General features: G+C 39.0%; 1 protein-coding gene across 1 annotated transcript in view; it reads right to left on the minus strand.

Moving 5' to 3' along the window:
- Positions 1 to 331: 331 nt before the first annotated feature.
- Positions 332 to 13,958, minus strand: part of LOC148501311 (uncharacterized) — a 110,117-nt gene continuing 96,490 nt past the window's right edge. The window contains exons 4-5 of the mRNA XM_088450670.1: positions 1,604 to 1,669; positions 332 to 1,011 (exon numbers count right to left, since the gene is read on the minus strand). Coding sequence (XP_088306796.1) covers positions 332 to 1,011; positions 1,604 to 1,628 — 705 coding nt within the window. The 5' untranslated portion in view covers positions 1,629 to 1,669. The remainder of the gene's footprint in view (positions 1,012 to 1,603; positions 1,670 to 13,958) is intronic.

A 13,958-nucleotide genomic window follows, 5' to 3' on the forward strand; every position in this document is an offset into this window, starting at 1 on the left:
CATTCATAGGCGAAAATTTTCCGCTTATTGTTACATTGCATTGACTTTCCGCCTAAAAAGTCAAAACAGGCGAAAATATCGTCATTGGTGAAAAGTCTTGGGGATAAGTTTTCTCCCTGGCGTAAAGTCACAATTGGTTATTTTTATCCCCTGAAACCTACTGTTTGCTCATAAATAAATTCAAACATCTGTTCCATTTAAATATTGTTCAAAATTAATTATACAATGTAAGTTTAGTTTGTAAAGAAAGACACACAAATTTATTTCAAATTACTTTACTAAACTAGTAAGGTATCAGGAATACAAAACAAAAAATGTATAATAAAATATATTACTGTGAGGCAGATGAACCTCTACCCCTCCCTGACTCTGTAGTTGCACCCCCCCGTGTACGGGCACTTCGCCTCGGAGGACTCATTGGTGAGACTGTTTGGGGACTGGTGGCTTGTGAGCTGGGTGTAGATGCTGATGGCACATCCCTAAGGGCCCTTTGTGCCACCAGCTCTCTTTGTAATGCCACAAAAGCCTGGGTTTGCTCCCGTATGGCAGTATTTTGGTCTCTGGCGGCCTGTGTTTGCTCCCATATGGCAGCATTTTGGTCTCTGGCGTCCTGTGTTAGCTCCACCAGATGCCTACTGAAGTCACTAGCCATACGGGTGCGGGTCCCCTGGGCTACTGCGGAGATCCTATTTAGCTTCCTGAGCTGGTGTGTGATGCTGTCCATTTGTATTTTTTGCATCTCCATATAATGCATCTGGTGTTGACGGAAGCTGTGCAGGGACTGAGCCAGCTCATCTGCACTGGGGATGGGTGGCTGTGCTGGTTGCTGTGTTGGTGGCTGTTGGTGCTGTGCAGGTGGTTTTGGTCTTGTTGCCACCACAGGACTAAGAGGAATTGGTTCCTCAGCCTCCTCCTCCTCAGACGTGTAGGCCACCAATCTAAAATGAATTCCTTGGACCGTAGATGCTGGTGGTGTAGTCCGCAGTGGAGGCACAGAAACTCCAGATGGTCCTGAAAATTTTTAAGAAAAAAAATTAGAACTAATATGTTTTAAAGTATGTTTGGATTATTTTTTGAGTTTGATGTTCACATATATAAAAACCTAAACAGGTACATTCAGTAGTGACTGCAATAAAGTGACACAATGAGTGTATCTGCATGAGAAATGCTACTTTACAGTGGCATCGCTTATGACACTGGAGCGTATCATTTGGCATGGAGATACACCCGCTGTATGACAAAAAATATAGGAAAGCCGCATATCATTGGAATCAGCAGAAACTGCTGGACTATTCTTTTGCCATTGATGTGCAAATAAAACACATTGTTACAATTAAAATGTCTAGAATATAATAAAATAAAACAATACAAATATAAAGCCTGTGTAACATGCAAGGAGGCTATATTTGTGTACACATCTCTATCATTACCTTTTACTTTAAATTAAATAATATGTGTAGAACTTAATTTCGACTTTTCAATTGTTGTAAATTTTAAGGTAATGCTAAGGTAAATTATGTAATGTGACATTTTGTTGTAATCCAAATTAAAAAATAAAACCAAATCTGGGTAAGTGGGTTTTTCAAACGTTGGCATAACTCACCAGCCTGGTCCATTGACCTTTCCATGCGAGGTCTTTTAGGAGTTTGTGACCTCCTTGGTGCAGCAGCTGTGTTTTTTAAAACAAAAAGAAAAAAAAGATTAGATAAAAACAAAACTATTTGGCCCCTATTCAATTGGAAAGGACACAAAAAGGGCACCCGGCAAAACTAAAACAGTCAAAAAATCCTGGCAGATTGGTGTAAAACAGCCTGACATCCCCCCAAAAGATGCACTGACATGGGGGATCACTAGAGCCGTATTCAATTTGATTCGCACCCGCGATACTTTTCCACCATACAAACCAGGCGAAGTAGGCAGAAAGTCCGGGAGGCGGAAGAGTATCGTGGGTGCAAAACAAATTGAATATGGGATCTACAATACTTTGAAAAAAAGACAGTGAAAAGTAGTAACATTTGTTTGCATACTCACCACGACGCCTAGGGCTTGCTGGCCGGTCAGTGTCTACAATATGTGGACCTGGAAAAACCTCAGGAGCAAAAACCGGCCTCAGCTCCTGTTCATATGGAGTGAAGTGAACTCTCACTGCTCATCCTCCTCCTGTCATGCGTCGCTGCCTATGCTCCTCAGCCATTTTCTCTTTTGTGTTCCTTTTAATGTCATTATAGCACTTTTTGATATTTTTAAGGTCACGCCGGTATTCACTCACTGCATTCACTGCATCATTGATGTTATTCCACATCGCCTTTCGACGTGCTGCTGACGTCCGATGTGACTGTGCCCCAAGTAGGTTTTTAAGACCGGTACTATTGCACGGGGCAGGACGTAATTTTCATCATAAATGAGGCGTATATTACGCCCAGTATGTGTTTTCCCAGGGGCTGGGGGTGCTTCAGACTCCTCATCCTCAACACTACCCTCAGCCTCAGATTCCAGCTCCTGCGCTTCCTGCACCACACTCTCCTGCTCCTTCACCTCTTCACTGCTCACCTCCTCACTGCTCACCTCCTCACCAATATCAGGTTGCAGTACAACCTCCTCCTCCTCCTCCACCATCCTAGCCACCCTCCTTGCTTTTCTGAATGCCATGTTGCAGCACAATATATATACAATTGTTGGCTTTTTTTTCCCTCTCTCTCACCACTCCTTCACAAAACTCTTCACTACCTTTCAAAGGACAAAATGGAGGATAAGGGTTTATATAGGGTGTGTGAGGTAGGCATCAGGAGACTTTGGAGGGCCAATGAGTGACTTTGTTTAAACTCGACAGAACGGTAAATGAAAGTCGCATTCCGGTTGGTCCAAAAAACCGCATACTTCCTGATCTGTATCCTCGCAAGAACACGCACATGATAATGCAATTTGGCTAAAAAAATCGCACCCCATTACATTGCACGAGTTGTAGGGGAAACACAATCAAAAAAAGTGTGTGAGAATGTGCGAGTTTAGAAATGACTAAAAACTAGAACTCTATTACATCCCGCCCACAATTTCTAATTACATTTAAAAATGATATTGTGTATTTCAAGAAGTTGCTTGTTCAGATGAGTGATGCAGCGTATATTACAATTCTCTGTACAGTGGTGTCCCCCTGTCATCTGCACCCCAAAACAATTTTCACAGAGAACTGTTCCTCCAAGTGCATGAAAACAATAGCCATTATTTTCTGTGTCTAAAACAACAAAGACATTATTTCCCAACATTTTGCATAGTGTGTTATCCTTTCAGTGTTAGTGGTGGTGTGTGTTGGTGGTGTTCCCCCATCATCTGTACCCAAAACTAGTCTCTCAGAGACCTGTTCTTCCAAGTGCATGAAAACAATTGCCAGTGTTGTCTGTGTCCAAAAAACAAAGCCATTAGTGCAAAAACATTTGTATAGTGTGTTATACTTCCAGTGTAAGCCATGCTGTGTGCAGTGGTGCCCCCCCCATCATCTGCATCCCAAAACAATGCTAACAGAGACCTGGTCTTCCAAGTGCATGGAAACAATTGCCAGCATTGTTTGTGTCCAAAAAACAAAGCCGTTAGAGCAAACAATGTGCATAGTGTGTTATACATCCAGTGTAAGCCATTGTGTGTGTGGTGGTGTCCCCCCCATCATCTGCAACTCAAAATAATTCTCACAAAGAAGATACAACAATGTCTCCTGCTTCAGTTTCTCTGGCTAATGCTGCTGCCAGGAAAATAAAAAACTTTTTCCAAGAAATCCACTGGTTAGGAGGATGTCAACCAGCACATCAGAGTGAACATCATTACGACATCTGGTCAGCCTAAAGAGAATTGAACAAAATTATTGACACCTCTACCGTGACTCAATCTGATATAGTAAGCATCAATTGAATGGTGGAGGATTATTTTAATGACAATGTACAAATTAGCACCTCACAGAGTCCCCTTGAATACTGGAGGAAAAAAAGGAATTAGGAGCCCCTTCTACAAATTAGTTTCACTTTACTGAAGCTGCCCACCTTCTAGTGTGTACTCAGAAACAGTGTTTAGCACAGCCAGAAACCTTTTGAGCGATTGGTGTATGAGGCTACTTCCTAAAAATGTGGAAAAAATCATGTTGATAAAAATGAACTACAAATTCTATGAGGAAGACCTTTGCCGCCAATTACAACAAAGTACAGAGACTTCTGTAACAGTGGATTCCAGTGGAGATAAGCTAATATTGTGTGATGATGATATTAACAACATGGATGAGGATGAGAATGCTAATGACATTTTCCAATTGTAGACATGATTAACAAAACTGTTAGCTGCCTTGTTTTGTGGGGGACCCAAACAAAGTAAGCACTTCAGCCACAAACATAGCAGTCCCTGTCGCTGAAGTGCTTGGTTTGTTAAATTGTGCATGTCCTTTTTAATATACAACTTAAGGATGGATGGGAGAAGGACAATTCCATCATGCACCACTTTTCATTGTGGGCTTTGCCAAGATTGTGTGTCTTTGTCAGGAACTGTACTGTATATTACTATACTATACTGGGGCACTCATGTTCTTTTGTATCTTGCAATGCCAACAATCACCAGCTTCTTACTCAAAAGCATATAGGCCTTGTTTCCTGCAGCTTCAGGCTAGTATGATCAAATCATATAATTAATAATTCATTATTAAATTTGACTAGGCTGTTACTCTGCCTTAAATTCTGAATAATCAATCTTATTGGGATTTTGGATGCTTTTTTTGGTAGAGTTTTCCATTTCTCCGATTTACTTTTTAATAGCTAAATTATTAACACAAATCAATCAATTAATCAATCTTATTTGGATTCTTGTTTTTAATTAGTTTGGTCTATTTATCACAGTTTTTTCTTTATAATTATATTCCTTAATCAATCAATGAATCAATCAATTAATGAGTGAATCAATTACTCAGTCAATTAATTAATCAATTAATCAATCAATCAATCAATCAATCTTTTACCTGGTTGCCACTAATAGTACAACCTCCATTTACTTGTGCTGACCTCAGGCCTCTGATCTAGTTCTTGATTAATGAAAACATTCAATGGCATTGTTTAGTTTCAAAATTGGCTGGAAATGACTGGAAATGAATGTTATTAAGGTTAATAATACTGTAGGAACAAAAACAGGCCCACATTACATGATTTCAGCTATTTTGATAAATTTTTAAAGAAATCCAGATTCAAAAACAAAAAAATTTGAGGGTTGTTTTGGCAAAACCAAAACATTTTTAGGGTTGTTTTGTTAAAACCAAAACATTTTTATGGTTGTTTTGGCAAAACCAAAACATGGGGGTCTGCGCACATCTCTAGTTTAAAGATGTTAAATGTTGTTATAGTTTGAATGCAAAGCTTTGTTTTAACTTTTGGTTTTGCCCTTGGTGTGGGTACTTTCATGTCCCTAATACTGTGGTGTACACTGCAAACGTGTTTCTCCCCTGAAGTGAAATGCATACTTGACTGAGGTGGATCACAAATGTGGTGTGGATGAATAAGGGCATTTACCACTTATGCAGCATAATATGGAGAAATCCACAATTTAAGGATGGATAAAGAGAGGGGGCATGGTCAGAACACATTCTGTGGTCCTGCCCTGAGAAGTGTAATGATGCATACAGTATTGTTCTTTTATGGGATGTTTGCTTTAGACTGACGCTTCTGTTCTGTCTTCCTAATGTAGGAACCTACAGTGGGTCTGTTTTACTTAGTATATATAAACCAAATTAGAGAAAGTACAGACCCAATATTTTATCTGTGTCTTTTCTGAGCAAATGAAATAACATGATAGTAAGTAGATGTTCAAATGTAAAGAGGAAAGCCTCCAAATCTGAAAAACATGATATCCTGAATACTAATGTTATAGCAAAAATACCTCTCAAACCAAAAAAACATGATATTCAGAGTATCTCTCAATCTGAAGAAAATCCTTCTCGGAATATCTTTCAATGTAAAGAGGAAAACCCCTCAAATTGAAAAATATGATGTCAAGAAGACCTTACAATCTGATGAACGGTAGCCAGAAGACCTTTTAATCTGGAGAACATGGTAACTACAAAACATCTCAATCTGAAATTATATGACAGCCATAAAATCTCACAATCTGAAGAACATGGTAACTAGAAGACCTTTCAATATGGAGAACATGATAACCAGAATACCTCACAATCTGAAGAACATGGTAGCCTGAAGATCTTTCATTCTGGAAAACATGGTAACCAAAAGACCTCACAATCTGAAAAACATGGTGGCCAGAAGATCTTTCACTCTGAAGAACATGGTAAACAAAAAAACTCAATCTGAAAACGCAGTATCCAGAAGACCTCACAATCTGAAAAATATGATATCCAGAATACTGTACCTCACAATTTGAAGAACAAAGCAGCCAGAATACTCTGAAGAACATAGTAGCCAGAAGACCTCTCAATATAGAAGAAAATCCTTGACAGAACACCTTTCAGTTTGAATAATATGATAGTCAGAGGAGCCTAATGATCTAAATAACTCATTATTTGAAGACTAGGATTGTCAGAAAACCTCCTAATTTAATGAATTGTATTGTCAGAAGACCTATATACTATGCAAAATTAGAAGAACTTCCAATCTAAAGAACCTGTCAGAATCAAGTTTCTATGATCAGGAGGTCATCATTGAAGAACAAGAGGCACATCTGGGAAATTGTATTCAATTAGCTACCTTTTTATAGTTAGCATAACTTATAGGTAGAATATCCAATCATATTTCTAGTAATAACAATCACACTAATATCCACTTGTAACAATTCAATTGTTATATAACCTTAAAATTGTCTTTTTTTATTTCTATAGTATGAAATATATGAAGAAAAAACAATTCTACAATACAGGTTCTCAAATTCCAATTTTTTTATCATGTAAATTATTCCATTTATATGAATTATTAATCCATGTGTCCATTTTTGAAATTACCTCCAATTATTTTAAATCATTTCAATTTGTTGTTGAATTGTGCTTTTTATCACGTTAATTTAAAGTTGCTCTATAATTATGTGGTAATTGTTTCTAAAAAGAAGGCATTCAAATGTTTAAACAATATTTATTGTGTAATGAATTAGGGATCTTAAGATGAAGTCAGCAATTCTATGGCTCAAATTTGTTTTCTCTTGCTTTAGCTGTTCTTGTGTTAATGTGCTATAAGTGCTATAAAATTGGTTATTATTCAAACAAGTACTTTTATTTTGTAATTTATTCTACTTCCCGTGAAGGTTTACGCTGAAACATTAGTGAGGCAGAGACATAATATAAGCTTCTATTATGTGCAATGCAGTGATGATACTATATTTTTGTAGTTTCTAATGGCATGTTTTGTCACTGATGTTGCTCTACATGTTGTGTTGTTGTTCTTTACTCTTGTTTGTTAGAAAATTACCTCTAGACTGGAAACTAAGCAAAAATGCAAGTGACTTTGCATAAGCACCAGCAATAAGCACATATATGGGGAGATTTTGAAAACTAGTACAAATAGAAAAAGTGGTGTTTGTACTTTTAGCAACCAATCAGATTCTTACTGTAGATTAGAAGTGAAAGCAAACATCTTATTGGTGGAAATCTTTTTACTCCATTTTCTACTACTACTAATATTTACTAATATCCCTGGATGCAAGTAAAATTTCTGGAGTTTGTCAAAATTAAAATATTTAAAAGAACTTTTGCTTTACTGAAAAATATTCTTTAGGTACAGTTTAATAAAATATTAATTTCAATATGATGTAATTTTTTGGCTACATCCAATTGCAGGGGCTGTAGACAAAAAAATAGTTTCCACTTCATGGATTTATATTTTGCAATCACATGAGGGAACTGACTAGGATACTTGCTGATGGGGTTAGATCATTTTTGGGACTCCGCTTCAAGTTTGATCGGTTTTGCATGAGAACAACTTGGAAATGTGCCAGGGATTTAGTTATGTGTACCCTAGCCCCTATAAGTATTGAGGTATGGGGGACTAGTAATAGTCAATGGTAACGTCCAGGTAGTAGTGGTTATTATTTTCCAGTTCCCACAAGTCATGGGTCTGTAGTGATTTTACACAGCTGGTATGTATTTTCAGGGCTGGTCCGACTGAAGATGTACCTGATGCCTTTTCTTAAATTGCTGGAGCAGTGACAGTGTTGCGACTGTCTGTAGGCCCTCTGCTTGCCACATTTATAGAAACAGCACAATCTTTTTTGTTGTTGGAGAATTGGGTACTTGTGTACTTTACGGACTCCTTACAGAGAGAACCCAAGTGTCCTACACTCATTAATATTATCAATCATGGTAATGTCTAAATCCCCTTCATGGAGAGGATCCTGACATCATCAGCCAGTGCCCAGCATCATTCCCAGTGTCCAGCGTCATTCCCTACCATCCAAGTGGGCATTGAGGGGGAATATAGCCTTGTGGTGAGCGTAGTGAGCCACCGAGCCTGAAGCGTGGCTAGTGCAGTGAGCCCCGAGGGGACAACTTTCTTCTTTAGGTGGGGACAACTTTCGGTACTTGTGTACGTAAAGTACACAAGTACCAATGAAAACATTCATTGGGTTCTCTCTGCAATGAGTCCGTAAAGTACACAAGTACCCAGAATTGTATCTGCAGTAATTCATCATGGTCTATTTCTAATGCTGGGCATAGACTCTACAATTATTGGGCCGATCCGCCCGATATCAGCGTATCGCCCTGATAATTGTAGTGTGTGTGTGGCCGACCGAGGGTTAAATATCAATCGGTCGGGCATGCCGGATCGTACAGCATGTCCGTCCTATGCGATATCTGCAAGATAAAATTGCAGATATCGCATGTAAGGAACAGGGAAATGTCTCCTCCCCCCGGGGGCGGAGCACAGATATCGGGGCCAATACACTGTGAGGCATCTCACAGTGTATGCCCGCGATGTCTGCAGGCTGACAGGCTGCCAGAAAAAATGTCTGACAGGCATTTTATCTGGCAATGTGTGCCCGGCATTATCATTAGAATCTTCACGTGGCTAGCCAATCTATAGCTAGGGGTGTTAATGAGACACCTGGACATCCATTTGTCATGTACTGTAATGTATTTTGCTTAACCCAAAGATAAATATTCCTTGGTTTCTTTTTGTGCCCAAAACATCCACTTTCTGGCGCTTATTCTGCCACGTCTGCCACACAATGTTTATTGGCACTGTCAGGCATTTATTTTAGATAGTATTTTCTGCTTGCTCGTTTTGTATGTGTGCTCCGCTGATCATGATCTTTATACTGTATGTTGTGCTGGCATCCACATTTTGCCACTTGCTCTGCGGCATCTGCCAAACAGTATTGATGTGATCAATTTGACACATCTTCAGTTATGAAATGATCTGAAATGGCAGCTGTATTGTTCTGTGATTATTTTCCTCAGAGTGTCATAAGTATATATCAGATAGTGTTTTGTCTACCTAGTATACTGCACTTCACCACCGGAATCCCTATATTTTGGAGGTATTATTCATTACAAACAGTGATCTTTATAGCACACACATATCACACAGCACTTCACAGAAAATATTTAGTACTGTAATTCACATCAGTCTCTGCCCAAGTGGAGATTTTAATCTATATTCCCTAACACACATATATACAACACGCATGTGCACGCGTGAAAGTGAAGGTTATGTTTTGTCTGTATATTTTTGCTGTGTAGATGGAAATTGTAATGATTATTATTTTTCAACATAGTCAGCTAAGATATTAGGGTTCAGAGCTAATTCCTCCTCCCCACAACAGCATGTAAGTGTGTGTGTGTCTTGTCTTTCCTGTTACTACTGACCAGCACCGGCTCCTACCCTATTAGAGCAGGTGGGCTGCCGGGGCAGAGAAAACTCAACACCTGCTTAGCTACAGGCCGGGTCCCGGCACCTGCAAAATCGATGTGACAAGCGCCGGGACTGGTGCATGGGCACTAGCAACGGGGAGCTGCACATGCGCATTTTCCTCTGGCGTCCAAAGTGCTGCATCATCTGCAGCCCCTAGGAGCTGGGTAGGGCTGGTTGAAAGACAGAGTAGCGGCTTCTTCCTGGAAGCCACTCTCTGCAATAGCAGCCTAGACTGGGAGTCCCAGGGGGAGGAGACACGTCCCGCTGAGACTGTCTGTTGTGTATCTGACTGGCAGATGGCGCTTCCAATAGGAAGCCACTGCCAGTCACAGTGTATAGAGTGCAGTCACGGACTGCACTGACTACACTGAGGTGGCGGATTTTACTGGAGGGGAATTGCAGCCTCACAGCCCCTAGGCAAAATCTGCCACTGCTACTGACTACAGAATGGGACTCGATTCGGCTCGGAACCCAAAACTTCCGGTGTGTTATTTTTCGATAAAACTAAACCCCACATCTCTAGTAACAAGACTGCATACACTTTAAAGTTTTTGTCATTTTATACACATAATTCATGCTTGTAAAGTATAACAAAAATTATGGATCACATAAGCCATAATCAACAAATGTATCTGCAGAAATAGTTATTTTGTCTGTAGGTCACCTAAGCTATTTGCACTTTCACATTGACAAAGGGACCTCTGGTGATGTTAATGAGGTGTTTGTTAAAAGATACACTGAGGTGAAGGAAAGACTATTTGGGTATAAAAGTTCCCTTGTCACTCCTGCACCTCCACACCTAAAAATCTAACTCAATCTGGATTTAATATTAATTGATGTTACAGTTTTAAATTTTTGAACATGATCTGGTCATGAAAGTGAAAGATGCTGCTCATCATTTAGAAGTTGAAGGTTTTGGTAGGGGTACTTGACAGTTGTCACCTCTTTTGTTTAAATTAACATTGGATCCTCTCCATCCTGCAGCAATGGCCAGCCTTTAAGGGCATAAATATTGGTGGCTGAGATGTTCTGCTTTTGTGGATGATCTATTGCTATCTCTCTGAACCTGCACATTAACTGCCCCTGTTGCTATAGCTCTGATCCTGCACATTCTCTGTGATAGATAAAATTGAGACATATGGGAAAATCTTTGGTCTTCCAAATAATGTAGATAAATTTGTGGCGTTATATCTACACCATAGGGTCTCTTGCCCATCATGTGGTCAGTATTTTCCATTTAAATAAACAAGTCTTGCTGACCTCGGAGTACAGAAAAATCCATTGTCTCTTTATTTTGCGAATATCTCTCCAGCTATTTCCCATCTCTCCAAAGAGCTAGTAGGTTGGGGTCATCTCCAGCTATCCTACTTGTAGAGCTATAGTAGTCTTATTGTCTCTTTCCCCAAATGTATGTACATTTTTCAATCCCTTTTTTTTCACAAAGGTGGACAATGCTACCATTCATTCACTCTTTCATGCATTTCTTTGGAACAACAAAAGACCTAGAATAATTCTCAATGAACCAACTTCCCTGCTTTCTCAATGTTACCATTTATAACCTTGCTGCAGTTCTTCACCATTTGGGGACGGGCTGTGTTTTGATAACTATTTTACAGTATATTTTGTTGGATGCAGGTTTTCTTTCTACCTCCAATCTAGTTTAATTTTACATCTTTCTGACTATGATGTCCCCCAAGAGGCTAGCATTACCCCCTTCTACAGATGACTGGTGTGGCATATACTGTGGCACAAACTGAACCTCAATGCCCACAAATCCTTGTATCTTACTTTGGATGGCAATCCTGACTTACACGAAAGCATTGCAGCCTGTTCCTTTGTGGCATGGAGAGAGAATTTGATTAAATCAATTGCCTATTTATCTGTTATATCCTTCAGGAAACTGCTACCATTTAATTCAGCATCTGAGAAGTATCCCTTCTCTGACCCTTTCCTTTTGCATACTTCCAAGCCCGGCACTATATATCCAGGGCTCTCTGGGTTCTCCGTAACCCATTAGATTCTTCTTTACCAACCGCCTCCCTCCAATAAGGCTATTACCTTTCATTCTACCTTTGACTAAACTAAGTCTTCCATATGTCTCTACTCATGATTAAAAGTTGGTTCCTTCTTAGTGGCTCTGATGGAGTACTGTCGATTGATCCTCTCTAGTTTGTATTGAGAACTGATTTCAAAAGTTTTTCATGTGACATACCTCTCCCCTCATCTTAGTTTTCTTATAGGCCTCTCCCCTTCCCACACTTGTCCCAGATGTTTGGCTGACTATACTGATATCTATCACTGCCTTTGGGGTTGCCCAATTGTTAGAGGCTTCTAGCTAACGGGTAGAAAGTTTGCAATTAATTATTTGGTTAACTTTTTGCTCTTTACCCCAGAATGGGCTATTTTGGAAAATATGACCCAGAGGGTTAAAAGGATTTCCCAAGCGAGAGTCTCGTGTCTCTTGCTGTTTTACATGTGGAAAAGTTACATTGATTCGTTGCCCCATGTTACTAAATTTCAGGTTTGCAAAAGTGTTTCTAATAATGAGGGGTATGAAATAAGAAATGTGGCTGCTGTCCCCCCCTTCATTGGTAATGCAAGGTTCTACCTTATGTTGTCCAACTTATCTTCAGCAGAAAAAGAGGGGAAAATTGCAGATGCGCACTCTAAGCAATAGAAATGTTGATGATCATTTTTTTTTGTCCCACTTATGTTGTCAACTTATTCCTGAATACTGCTAATGCTATATTGTGTTGTGTGACACTTGCTGCAACTTGCTGTTATTATGTCACGTGTGTTTGTAACATTTTTTTCATGTTTTGTTGTGTCCAACTTTGGGTCTCATTCAACAGCTACAACTATTTGTTAATACTCGCACTATTTCTTTATGTTGCTATCGCTATGTAGATATTTGTATTTTGCTTTGCTTCGGATTAATAAAAAAAATGAAAATATATATATATACAGTATATACTGTATATATATATATATATATATATATATATATAAAAAATAAAATATATAGGGCCTCATTTATCAAAGAGTTTTATCACTCACAAGTGATAAAACTTGCTACGTATGATAAATGGTGCTCCAGCCAATCGGCTCCTGACTATCGTCTTTCAAACAGATTGGTTGGAGCATTATTTATCATATACAGTGAGTTTAATCACTCATTGTGAGTGATAAAACTCATTGATAAATTAGGCCCATAGTAAATAGCCGGGCTTCCTAAGATCCAGACAGTTTCTCATAAGAAGGAAGCTGCTGCAGTTTACTCAGTCTGTCCATGACAATGTGCTGTAGTCCTCCATTTTGTTCTGATGAGTTGAATTGGCTTGGACAGATTTGAGAAAGGGACCTCACCTAATTCCTACAAGAGGGGGTAAGTGTGGTGCTCACAAGTTGAGACACGTTTTTTGATTACGCTGGTACTTAGTTATCTGAGAGAAAATAATCGACATCATTTGGATGATGGAAATACGATGTCCCTAGTGATAAGACTACATAAAGAACTGAATTACTACCTACAAGTTCTTGGAAAAATAGTTTGCATGTAATGTGACATTTCCCAGCTTCTATGTTTCAAATAAATAAATATATATTTTTTTCAGATGCTTCTAATAAATATATTGCTGATAAATGGTGTACCTTTATCTTCCTTGCTTTGCTATATATTTGATTTATAGATGGGATCATTAAACATAGGCTACCTATGAATACAAAGCAGTTATAAAATCTGGGGAGAATAAGCAGAGTGTCAGTGTTATTGATACGACTGGAACCAGAGAAGTAGACGTCCTGTGCGTCACTGGGTACCGCTTGGAAGATGTGTTCTTCTACAAGATGTTCCCATTTATCATTCCAAGTTAAGGTGCTGAATATTCTTATTCTCATCACAATACTGTACCTTGTGTCACTGTTTCAACTCATCCTGGGTCTGCCAATGTTTTCTTTTCTTTACTTAATGAAGATTTCTGTGTTTTAAAACAATTCAAACAGACATAGCCTGATTCGCTATACCGATGTTTTCGCAGTTGAGCAAATATGGGCAATCTGCGCATTTGTCAGAATTGCACTACAAAT

The sequence above is a fragment of the Taudactylus pleione genome, unplaced genomic scaffold (assembly GCF_031769625.1).
Source record: "Taudactylus pleione unplaced genomic scaffold, aTauple2 ptg000520l, whole genome shotgun sequence".
NCBI lineage: Eukaryota > Metazoa > Chordata > Amphibia > Anura > Myobatrachidae > Taudactylus > Taudactylus pleione.